Genomic DNA, 12,284 nt, shown 5'->3' with positions numbered 1-12,284 from the left:
CTTTTAATGTACTGTTGGATCCTATTGGCTATTATTTTGGTGAGAATTTTCGCATCTGTGTTCATCAAGGATATTGGTCTCTTAATTCTTTTTTTTTTTTTAAGATTTTATTTATTTGACAAAGATCACAATTAGGCAGAGAAGCAGGTAGGGAAAGAGGGGAAAGAAGGCTCCCCACCACACAGAGAGCCCAATGCGGGGCTTGATCCCATGACCCTGAGATCATGACCTGAGCTGAAGGCAGAGGCTTCAACCCACTGAGCCACCCAGGTACCCCTGTAATTCTCTTTTTTGACGGGGTCTTTGTCTGGTTTGGGGATCAAGGTAATGTTGGCCTCATAAAATGAGTTTGGAAGTTTTCCTTCCATTTCTATTTTTTGGAACAGTTTCAGGAGAATAGGTATTAATTCTTCTTTAAATGTTTGATAGAATTCTCCTGGGAAACTTTCTGGGCCTAGACTCCTGTTTCTTGGGGAGATTTTTAAAGACTGCTTCAATCTCCTTGCTAGTTATGGGTCTGTTCAGGTTTTCTATTTCTTCCTGGTTCAGTTGTGGTAGTTTATACGTCCCTAGGAATGCATCCATTTCTTCCAGATTGTCACATTTGCTGGCGTAGAGTTGCTCATAATATGTTCTTGTAATTATTTGTATTTTTGTGTTGGTTGGGATTTCTCCTCTTTTATTCATGATTTTATTAATTTGGGTCCTTTCTTTTTACTTTTTGCTGAGTCTGGCCAGGCATTTATCAATCTTATTAATTCTTTCAAAGAACCAGCTCCTAGTTTCGTTGATCTCTTCTACTGTTCTTTTGGTTTCTATTTCATTGGTTTCTGCTCTGATCTTTATTATTTCTCTTCTTCTGTTGGGTTTAGGCTTTCTTTGCTGTTCTTCCTCAAGCTCCTTTCTCCTTCAGGTGTAGGGTTAGGTTGTGTATTTGAGACCTGTCTTGTTTCTTGAGAAAGGCTTATATCGCTATATACTTTTCTTCTCAGGACTGCCTTTGCTCTGTCCCAAAGATTTTGAACAATTGTGTTTTCATTTTCATTTGTTGCTATAGATTTTAAAAATTCTTCTTTAATTCCTGGGTGACCCATTTATTCTTTAGTAGGATGCTCTTTAGCCTCCATGTATTTGCGTTCTTTCCAACTTTTCTCTTGTGATTGAGTTCTAGTTTCAAAACATTGTGGTTTGAAAATATGCAGGGAATGATCCCAGTCTTTTGGTACCAGTTGAGACCTGATTTGTGACCCCAGATGTGATCTCTTCTGAGAATGTTCCAGGTGCACTAGAGAAGATTGTGTATTCTATTGCATTGGGATGGAATGTTCTGAAGATATCTGTGATGTCCATCTGGTCCAGTGTGTCATTTAAAGCCTTTATTTCCTTATTGATCTTTTGCTTGAATGATCTGTCCATTTCAGTGAGGGGGGGTGTTAAAGTCCCCTACTATTACTGTATTATTGTCAATGTGTTTCTTTTATTTTGTTATTAATAGGTTTATATAGTTGGCTGCTCCCATGTTAGAGACATAGATATTTAACATTGTTAGATCTTCTTGTCAGATCCATCCTTTAAGTATGATACAGTGTCCTCCTCATGTCTTATTACAGTCTTTGATTTAAAATCCAATTTATCTGATATAAGGATTCACTCCCACTTTCCTTTGATGACCACTAGCACGGTATATGGTTTTCCATTCTCTCACTTTAGATCTGGAGGTGTCTTCCAGTCTAAAATGAGTTCCTTGCAGACAGCATATTGATGGGTCTTGTTTTTCTTTTTTTTTTTTTTAATCCATTCTGATACCCTGTGTCTTTTGATTGGGGCATTTAGCCCATTTACATTCAGGGTAGCTATTGAAAGATATTAAATTAGTGCAATTGTATTGCCTTTACAGTGACTATTACTGTATATTGTCTCTGTTCCTTTCTGGTCTGTTACTTTTAGGCTCTCTCTTTGCTTAGAGGACACATTTCATTATTTCCTATAGGGCTGGATTGGTGTTTGGTCTTTTAGTTTTTGTTTGTCCTGTAAGCTTTTCATCTTTCCTTCTATTTTCAATGACAGCCTAGCTGGATATAGTATTCTTGGCTGCATATTTTTCTCATTTAGTGCTCTGAATATATCATGCCAGTTCTTTCTGGCCTGCCAGGGCTCTGTGGATAAGTCTGCTGTCAGTCTAATATTTCTACCATTGTATGTTACGGACTTCTTGTCCCGAGCTGCTTTTAGGATTTTCTCTTTGTCACCGAGACTTGTAAGTTTTACTGTTAGATGACGGGGTGTGGACCTATTTTTATTCATTGTGAGGGGGGTTCTCTGCGCCTCCTGGATTTTGATGCTTGTACCCTTCGCCAAATTAGGGAACTTCTCTGCTATAATTTGCCCCCATATACCTTCTGCCCTTTCTCTCTCTCTTCCTCTTCTGGGATCCCAATTATTCTAATATTGTTTTGTCTCATGGTATCACTTATCTCTCGAATTCTCCCCTCGTGGTCCAGTAGTTGTTTGTCTCTCTCTTTCTCCGCTTCTTTATTCTCCATCATTTGGTCTTCTATATCACTAATTCTCTCTTCTACCTCATTTATCCTAGCAGTAAAAGCCTCTGTTTTTTATTGCACCTCATTAATAGCTTTTTTAAAATTTCAACTTGGTTAGATTTTAGTTCCTTTATTTCTCCAGGAAGGGATTTTCTAGTATCTCCCATGCTTTTTTTCAAACCCAGCTAGCACCTTGATAATCATCGTTCTGAACTCTATTTCTGACACATTACTAATGTCTTATTGATTAGGTCCCTAACGGTTGGTACTGCCTCTTGTTCTTTTTTTGAGGTGAGTTTTTCCACCCTTTCATTTTATCCAGATGAGAATAGATGAATGTGAGAGAACAAAATACTAAAAGCATAACAATGACCCCAGAAAAATATACACTAACCCAATCAGAAGAGACCCAAAACGGGGGAGAAGAAAGGAGGGGAAAAAAAGAAGAAAAAAAGTGTATATATATATGTATATTAGACAGGTGAATAAAACAGAGCCATACACTTGATTTTGGGTATATTTTGGTCTGTTAGAATTTTAAAATTTTAAAGAAAGAGAAACACACACACACACACACACACACATATATATATATATACACAAAAATAAGGGTAAACACAAGGGATGGACTATGACTGTAAAAATGTAAATTTGAAAAGATTCTAAAAAAGGAATTGATAACATAAGAAGTTGGTTAAAAAAAAAGAAAAGGTCGTCAGTCTGGAGCCTAGAACAAAGCCATTCTCTAGATTTAAGGTATATTTTGATCTATTAGAAGAAACTGTATCCCAAAATTTTAAGGAAAGAAAAGCGTATATGTGTACAAAAAATAAGGTGAAATATAATGAAGGGATAGAATATGACTATCACTGTGAAAATTAAAAAAGATTTTTTAAAGAGGTATTGGAAAGATTAAATAGTTAAAACGTTAAAATAGGAAAGAGGAAACATTTTAAAAAATAGAATAAGAAAAAAATTTTTTAAATTTAACATTGAAAGACTAAAGAATCATGGGGGGGGGGTGAAGCCATGCATTCCCATAGCTCTGAAGTTTTGCAGTTCTCATTGATCGATGAACTTTGTCTTTGCTGGATGTTCTTGCTGATCCTCTGGGGGAGGGGCCTGTTGCGGTGATTCTCAAATGTCTTTGCCGATTGCGCCGCCCTTGCCTGGGCCGGGCTAAGTCATCTGCTCTTGGGTTCTCTCAGTAGCCTTTATCCCTGAACACTTTCCGGACTGCAATGGAGGCCGGGAATGAAAATGGCGGCCTCCCCGTCTCAGGCCTGGAGGAGCCAAGAGCTCAGGGTCCCACTCCTCAGTGCACCCTCAGAGAAAAACAGTCACTCCCTCCCATCTCCCGGGTCTCTGGCCACACTCTGAGCTCACCCAGCCTGTGACCGAGCATTTCTATCTCTGGTGCACGGCCCCGTTTGGAGTCTCCAAACCCAGCTGATTCCTGTTTCTCGCTCCCACGCTGCTCCTCCTGGAGGAGGAAGGAGGGCGTCTCCCTAGATCTGCCACTTGTGGGGTCCCTGCCCCAAGAGCAGTGGACCAACTGTGCTGTTAATCACGGCTTAAGGTAACCATGAGCTGAGAGCCCACTGCTCGGCTCCATCTCTGCATCTGGCTTCCCCGCTCTGATACCTGGGAGCTCTGCCACTGCCTCAGGCACCCCTGGTCTTCTGTGTCCTGAGATGACACTGTCCCCACGAGGCTCCACCTCCTGCTTAGGCTCTGGAGCGACATCCCTCAGTGGAGCAGACTTCTACAAGTTCCGATTTTGTGCTCTGCTGTTCCACCACTTGTCGGGAGCTGGCCTCTCCCCCCGCAGTCTGTCTTCCCGTCGCTTCGGATTCACTTCTCCGCACGTCCTACCTTCCAGAAAGTGGCTGGTTTTCTGTTCCTAGAATTGTGGCTCTTCTTCTTTTCGCTCTCCTGTTGAGTTTGTAGGTGCTCAGAATGGTCTGATAACTATCTAGCTGAACTCCTGGGACCCGATGATATTTAGGCCTCCTACCCCTTTGCCGTCTTACTTCAGTTCATTGAGCCACATCCATGGAGACACAGGGTGATAACTGCCAGCAAAGGGCTAACCTGCTAGAAAATGCTGAGAGGCACACTGGCACGTTGTTAAGCTGGACTTCTGCCGCGATGACTTCTCCCCCCAAAGGGCAGTTACCACCGGTGGCTCCCCTCTTTGCCTTGCATTGGTTTTTATGTAAGCAAAGTTGGTCTATGGTTTTCCTTTATTGTGCTGTAATCGTTGGCTTTCCATATCGATGTCCCTAATAAAGAATTTGGAAGTGTTCCTTCCTCCTCTAGGCGCTGGTTAAATTTAAATGGCATTATGAGCATCCCTAAGGTTGACTTGAGGTTGGTTCCCTTCATCCGGGAATGGATCCATGCCTATGGTTTCTCCCTTCCCTGCCCACCGTAGGGCTTAGGGAAATGGTGGTATGTCTGCAACAGCCTTCCCAAGTTTCTTCGGGTATAGCTATCTTCCCTTTTCGGTATGTTGGGGAGGAAAAGTTTTCCTCTACCTTTCACAGACTCTTCTGGCTGGTCTAAGAATGAAATTGACATGAGACAGGTTAACAGGAGGAAACCAAATTTAATCTGATATGTATGGGAATCTACAGGAATACAGAGGAGGGGTTCAAAGACAGAAAGGAAAAAAGAGGTCTATATGCTGTCCTGAGCTAAGAGATGGGAAGGCGGGTCTGGGGCTTCGAAGGGGGAGGAGGGCATTTGCAGGCCAATAAGAAGAGATGTTGGGTAATGAGATGCTTACCCTGCCATGCAGATGGATCTTGCAGATAAACTCTATCTCTGGTAATAGCTCTCATTCTGGGAAAGAGCCCTCATTTTAGATTCTTCTGGGTACTTAGGGGAGGGGCAACATTCTTTTGAACTTGCAGGATCTCAGCTGTCTTCAGGGCAAAGTAGACTGTGCCAAAGTTGTACATTTGGGGGAGACTTGTTCTAAACCCCTTCATGTTCTTGTTGGTACTTCCCCCCCAGCCCCCAGAAAATCTGTCTCCTCTAGGTTTTCAAGTCTGCTTGCCTAGACTGTGGCCTTGACATGCCCCTTTCTAGTCTTGATGAGCATAAACCCCCTTCCCCACTACCAAATAAGACAAGTCTTAAGCTGACTTGAGGTTACCATTTTTCTCTTAATTAATTTTTTGAAAAGTTTTACATTCAGGAAATGCTACATTCTTCCAAGTTGTTCTTGGAGGAGTAGGCTAAGATATACATCATCTCCTAGAGCACCCCACCCCCATCCCAGGCAGTAGGAAGTCCCTGGAATGCGTCCTCTGCATTCAGCGGCCAAGGATCGGCTCTGCTCCTCTCCTGAGGGAGGAAGTCCTGGCCAGAGAGCTTCTACCCTTTCCCTGTCTTTAAAGAATCGTTGAGAACTGAGGTTAGGTAATGAAAGCTCCCACGGTTTTTCCTAAGCTGTTGTGTAGACTGGGTCAGTTTCCTGCTTACTCAGACAATGGTCAAACATAAGCTGTTTTTCCCTTGGCCCCCTTCTGTTGTAAAACTCAGGTTTCACTCACACCATCTCATGGAGAGTAGATTTGTTAAAAAAATATAATTACATACACACATGTATATGTGTGTGTGTGTGTGTGTGTACGGGGACACACACACACACACACACACACACACACAGACTTTATACGCTTTTAATTTGGTCAGAAGCCCCGCAGGTGGCAAGAACAGGACTGACAGAGGCAAAGGGCAGCGGAACGTGCTACCTGAAAATATGCCCCAAAGAGTTTGATGCTGAAGGCAGCTGGGAAAAGGCAGACACAGGAAAAGCTTGTTGCTCTTCCCCTATTGGCCTAGAGCAGGGCTAAAAAATAATTTTTTTTGAAGATTTTATTTATATATTTGACAGAGAGCAAAGAGAGGGAACACAGCAGGGGGAGTGGGAGAGGGAGAAGCAGGCTTCCCGCCGAGCAGAGAGCCCGATTCGGGGCTTGATCCTAGGACTCTGGGATCATAACCAGAGTCGAAGGCAGGCACTTAACTGAGCCAACCAGGTGCCCTTCGCAGGACTAAATTTATAAACCTGACTCCCTCTCTCCCTTCCCAGAAGGGTACAGGCTATTCCTGGCAGAGAACTCCAGTCCCTTAGGATCACTAAAGGCATCCACATAACAAACCCTGTTAGTTAGTTCCCCTGTGTATTTACCCCTTCCCTCCGTGTTCTGCCTCTAGAAGCTCAACCTTCTCCTTCGACTTGTCTCTTCTCGAAAACCGTGTCGTTCTCTTGTGAACGCTCGCTCTCTCTCTCCCCCCGTTCCTCATGCCGGTTCTCCCAGGTACATGCTTGAAACACACGCTAAGACACTTCTCCCTTCCTCTTGCCAGTCTCTCGTCAGCATAATTGACAGGACCCCAGCCACAGAAGCCAGGATTGGTAGAGCATAAACATTTTTTTTCCCCTTCCCTCCAGGAGCTTCCTCCGAGAAACGACCTGCCTGTTACCCTCCCTGACCACGGAAAGCAGCTTCAAGGAGGACGGGGTCCCCTGCCGCCTCCTCCCTCTTCCTCACCCTCCTCTGTCTCCACCTTCCCGCGCTCCCTCTGCGCGTCTGTTCCTATAAACGCGTGCCACTCTTGGCTACCCCCAACCTGTCTGATTTCAGAAACAAAAAAAGCCCTCCGAGCCTGTGTTTTCCTTCCTGGTTTTTTTTTTTTTCTACTACAGTAAAATGCACATAACCTAAAATTTACCATTTTTAAATGTCTCATTCAGTGGTATCAGACACGTTCACGGTGTTGGACAACTATAATCCCTATCCATTTCCAGAATGTTCTCATCTTCCCTGAGGCTCTGTACTCAGTAAACACTATCTTTCTGTTCTCCTCTCCCTTCTTTTCAGTTTCTAAAATTCTCTGGGACAAACAGCATCATACCAAGGTATCTATTTTTTTTTTAAGATTTTATTTATTTATTTGACAGAGAGAGATCACAAGTAGGCAGAGAGGCAGGCAGAGAGGGGGAAGCAGGCTCCCCGCGGAGCAGAGAGCCCGATGCGGGGCTCGATCCCAGGGTCCTGAGATCATGACCTGAGCCGAAAGCAGAGGCTTAACCCACTGAGCCACCCAGGTGTCCCTGTAAATAAAAAAATTTTTAATAGGTCCATGCTGGGCTTGGAGACCAACACAGGGCTTGAACCCATGGCCCTGAGATCAAGACCTGAGCTGAGGTTAAGAGACATGGGCGGGGCACCTGGGTGGCTCAGTGGGTTAAAGCCTCTGCCTTTGGCCCAGGTCATGATCCCAGGGTCCTGGGATTGAGCCCTGCATCTATCTCTCTGCTCCGCAGGGAGCCTGCTTCCTCCTCTCTCTCTGTGCCTACCTGCAATCTCTGTCAAATAAATAAATCTTTGAAAAAAAGAGAGAGAGAGAGAGAGACATGGGCTTAACTGACTGAGCCACCCAGGTGCCATTGATGTTTATTTTTCCTTTTGGTGATCTCTACACACAGTGTGGGGTTCAAACTCACGACCTGGGGATCAAGAGTCACATTTAGAGAGAGGAAGAAAGGAAGCATGTGGGGTTGGGGGAGAGGCTGAGGGAAAGAGAGTTTCCAGCAGCCTCCATGTCCAACTCAGTCCGGACCCTGAGATCATAACCTGAGCCAAAACCCAGAGTCTGATGCTTAACCAACTGAACCACCCAGGCACCCCCAAAAGGAATTTTTAAAAGAAAAACGATCACCTACAATGTGATCCCTCTTCCTATATGAGCTGTTTCCATTTCAGGGATACTTGAAGTATCCCTGCCAGTCCTTGCCCAAATGCGGTCATTCTTAGTGCAAGTATTTGTGCAGTCCTGCCTTCTGCTTGACTTGGAAGCTAATCTTTTTCTTCATGTTAATATATTGCCCTATGCTGGACTTCTTGACAAATGAGTCCGAGATAGTGTATCAGATTAATAGACCACAGCTTTAAAAAATCATTTCCCTGTTAGCTGTCTCTGATTTTTCATCATCTTGAATAATGAAGTTATTTGGAAATTCTTGGGAATCATTCCTGTTTCCCCTCCTCCCTGGTTTTGGATAAAGTCCCAGAGGCGGGGCTAATTAGGTCAAAGGAATGAATGGTTTTAAAAAGACGTTAGGAACCCACTACTAAGGGGGCACCTGGGTGGCTCAGTGGGTTAAAGCGTCTGCTTTTGGCTCAGGTCATGATCCCAGGGTCCTGGGATCGAGCCCCGAATCGGGCTCTCTGCTCAGCGAGAAGCCTGCTCCACACCCCCCACCCCCCCACCTGCTTCTCTGCCTACTTGCGATCTCTGTCAAATTAGAAAAAGAAAGAAAGAAAGAAAGAAAGAAACCCACTACAGAGGTGCAAATTAAAACTACCAGTTACAGAATCAGAGGGCTTTGGCTTTGCCCACAGCCTCACAGGTTCTGGGTATTATTACTTCAGTACCTCCTCTGCGGCGGAACAAAATGACCATTGTTATTTTCATTTGCATTTGGTCCCCAGTAAAATCAAATTTTCTGCCTAATGTTTACCCCTTAGCTGCATTTCTCTTCTGATGGCACCTTTCTCCTTTACCACATCACTCCATGGAGACTAGATTTTTTTAAAAAAACTTTCTTTGGACCTGCTCTTTATATGCTGTAGCCCAGTTTCTAGGTATTTCTAAGGGAATCATCCCCTGTCCCATCCATCCTTCTCTGAATCCTGCACGTGTGCGTGCACACCCAGCCACACGCCCCAGATTGCAAAGCGTGGGTGTTGTCACATCTGCCTTGAGAGAGGAGAACTGCGCTTACCCCTTGGGGTCCGGGCCCATGCCCAGCCTACTGCCCTTTTCCTGCTAAGTGTCTGGCTGGGGACAGAGTGTGGGATGCAGGTTGGGAACCTTCAGCAGTTTCCTGTCTGGACCAGAAATCACCGATCCTTTGAGCAGATCTAGAGAAACTGAGGTCACGTGGTTATAAACCATGGGTGCGTCAAACCCTGAACTGCTCTGCCTCCCTCCCACCCCCCAACCCCCGCCCCACACTCCAGTGATTTGCTTTCACTGTGAAGTCCGGTTCCTTCCTCTGCCTTCTGGGCCGACTGCACCTCCAGGGTGCGTTTCTGATCACGTGTGACGTGGCCGATGGGGACATTTTAATGTGGACTCAGGAAAAATGAGTAAGCACTATGGATGTGTCTTGGGACAGGGCGAAAGCGCGCTTGGCTCTCTTCATGTCTGTGGTAGACTATGAGCACAGCTCTTGGAACACAGGAGGTGGTGACTGATGCCGGCAGCCTTGCGGGTCCAGTGGGGCCCACATCAGCACCAGCCTGGCCGTCGGCCGGTTGGATGACCTCGTGTAAGTCCGCTGGGTTCTCCGAGCCCGTTTCTTCCATTACATGGGGTCACGCAGGCCTCCCTGGGCGACTCTAAGGTCTAAGAAAAGGTCAGACATCAAAGAGTCGTGCCTGGACTCTGGGGTCTTTCGGTTGTAACCGTGACTGCATAGCCCACACTCAGCAAATCAGAACACCACCAGCACGTGGGAGTGTCCTGGGCTGGTCCGTTCACGCCATCTTCAAAAAACTCTCTGACTCTCTAGAGTTCCTTCTTCTAGACTTTATTGAGCACCTGCTGTGTGCTGAGTATTATTTATGTGTGGGGAGGCCAGGAAAACTGTATCTGGCATCTGAGCTTCTGGTTGACCCGTTCCTAGTGTCTGATGCTTTGCCCTTTGTTCTGGAATCAGGATCTTAGGAATCTGTGTGCAGAGGGCCTGGGGGGTGGGGTGCGGCTTCTCCTGGAGGGCAGATCTCATAGACTCCGGGGAATCATTCCTGTGGACGGTTAGTCCCATCCATCCGGTGGATGTGTTAGGGATTCTGCCAGCTTTATTTTTCGGTCAAAAATTCAAGGGATAGGTTTGCCTTCCCAAAGGAAGTGAACAGCTTTGAAGGCTGTAACCTTGGGGCCTGAGTGCCCCCAGCAGGTGTCTCTGGGAACCAGCCCCTCAAAAAGGAGGCTTCAAGTGCCCCCTGAAACAATTCAGTTCCAGATCCAGTGTTTACCCCAAAGAGGGACTCTCTCCCACCAGGCTTATGCTGAAGGAATTGGGGACCATCAGTCCCCCTCCAGGAGCCTCGGGTCTTAGGGGAGATGCTGCAGAGGACAAGGGAAGCCAGTCCCAAGCTAGGAAGACCTTAGGGCAGGCCAGGCTCACACTGCGGAGGCCTCAGCCAGAGCAGCCAAGCACGAGGAAAAATGTTAGGGCTAGAACAGTTGCTGGAATGGAAGTCCCTTTGCAGAGTGGGGGTCCAGGGAGCCAGGCTGTGTTCTGGAGAGAGCGCAGGTATCGAGGAAGGCATAAAGAATCCTCCAGACCAGCTGGGAACTTCATGGTCCCCAGAAGTATTTTGAAATCTTCGACTCCGAGCCTCCCTTGCTGTATCTGGAGCAAGTGTGGTTGCCACCCGCTGCTGTTTCATGCTAATGGTTCTGGCGAAGGAGGCTGAAATCTTGGGCCGCTGGTGCTGGCCTAGGCACAGTCTCAAACTGTAAAGAGAAGAGGAGGCCGTGCTGTGCCGGGTGCCCAGAGGACGAGGCGGGGGCACCTTTTGGCAGCCCCAGCATTGTCAGGCCTGGGGGGGGGGGGCTTTTTAAAAGGACCCCTCCCCCTTTGGAAAAGAGCAGGACTTAGCGGCCGGTCGTTCCCTACACCTTCGAGGCAGAGAACCAAGACCTGGTTTCCCCACCCACCCCGTCCACACCCTGGAGTTCCCAGCCTGGCGAGGGGGCTGGACCCCAGTACCCAAGCTTTGGGAGCACAGGGGACGCCCCAAACCCAAATCGGAGTGAAGGGAAGTTCGGGGGGGGGGGTCCATGCCCGAGCTGACTCCTGAAGGATAAGGGGAGGGGATCCAGGGCACCACGGCAGCAGGGACAGTCAGATGGATCTAGAGTATCTGGTGACCTCTTCGTGGTTTCCCTCTACTTTAGAGCAACCCAGGCTCACCCCGGGACCTCTGGCTCACATGGAAGCGTGGATCCCGTTAACTGAGAAGGGACGGCCCCTCTGCACCCTCCCTAGGCAAGTCGCCATTAGCAGGTGAGTTTGAAACATTATTCTTGGAGATCGCTGGTCCTTGATTGTTCTCCGGCCTCGGTGGGATGGGGTTGCCGACAGGGCGTGCAGGAGAAGCAGGGACAGCGTATCTTTTCTGGCTGCCGACCTCAGAGGGCTTCTGATGTGTCCCCACCCGCCCTGGACGGTAAAGGCTTCAGGGAGGTCCTTGGGTTGAAATTCCTTAAAAATAGGAACACGAGAGAACTCCATTAAGTGCCTTTTCTGTCCTCTCCAGAGATTTTGGGTTCTTTTCCAGATAAGAAGCACTCTTAAACTACTTTCCAGCTTCCTGCCAAAACGTACGGTCTGTGTCCCATAAACCCAGTCGTGAATTCCCGCATATCTGGGTGTCTGTCGGTCTGAGCTCGTTCCTGTGCCTAGATTTCTGGCTCCTTTAGTGTGTTCGTCTCTTATCATCCCCTCGCTCCGGAGTACAGTGTTGACTGGCCTATCATCAGGCCGAGCGTGGAGCGGGGGCTCCGTAAATGTTGTTTCATGTAAAGAAATTTAATCACCGCGTCCAAGGGCACAGACAAGCCCTCTTGAGGACATTCCCAGTGCTGAACGGCCAACACCACCATTCCACCATTCAGCTCCAGAACTCTTTTGTTTCTGTCCTGCAAAAC

General features: G+C 46.8%; 1 protein-coding gene across 1 annotated transcript in view; it reads right to left on the bottom strand.

The window, feature by feature from the left end:
* Nucleotides 1-8,880: 8,880 nt before the first annotated feature.
* Nucleotides 8,881-12,284, bottom strand: part of LOC116580920 — a 138,392-nt gene continuing 134,988 nt past the window's right edge. The window contains exon 72 of the mRNA XM_032327785.1: nt 8,881-11,087. Coding sequence (XP_032183676.1) covers nt 11,083-11,087 — 5 coding nt within the window. The 3' untranslated portion in view covers nt 8,881-11,082. The remainder of the gene's footprint in view (nt 11,088-12,284) is intronic.

This window comes from Mustela erminea, chromosome 20 (genome assembly GCF_009829155.1).
Source record: "Mustela erminea isolate mMusErm1 chromosome 20, mMusErm1.Pri, whole genome shotgun sequence".
Classification (NCBI taxonomy): Eukaryota; Metazoa; Chordata; class Mammalia; order Carnivora; family Mustelidae; genus Mustela; species Mustela erminea.
This window is presented reverse-complemented; position numbering and strand designations above follow the sequence as displayed.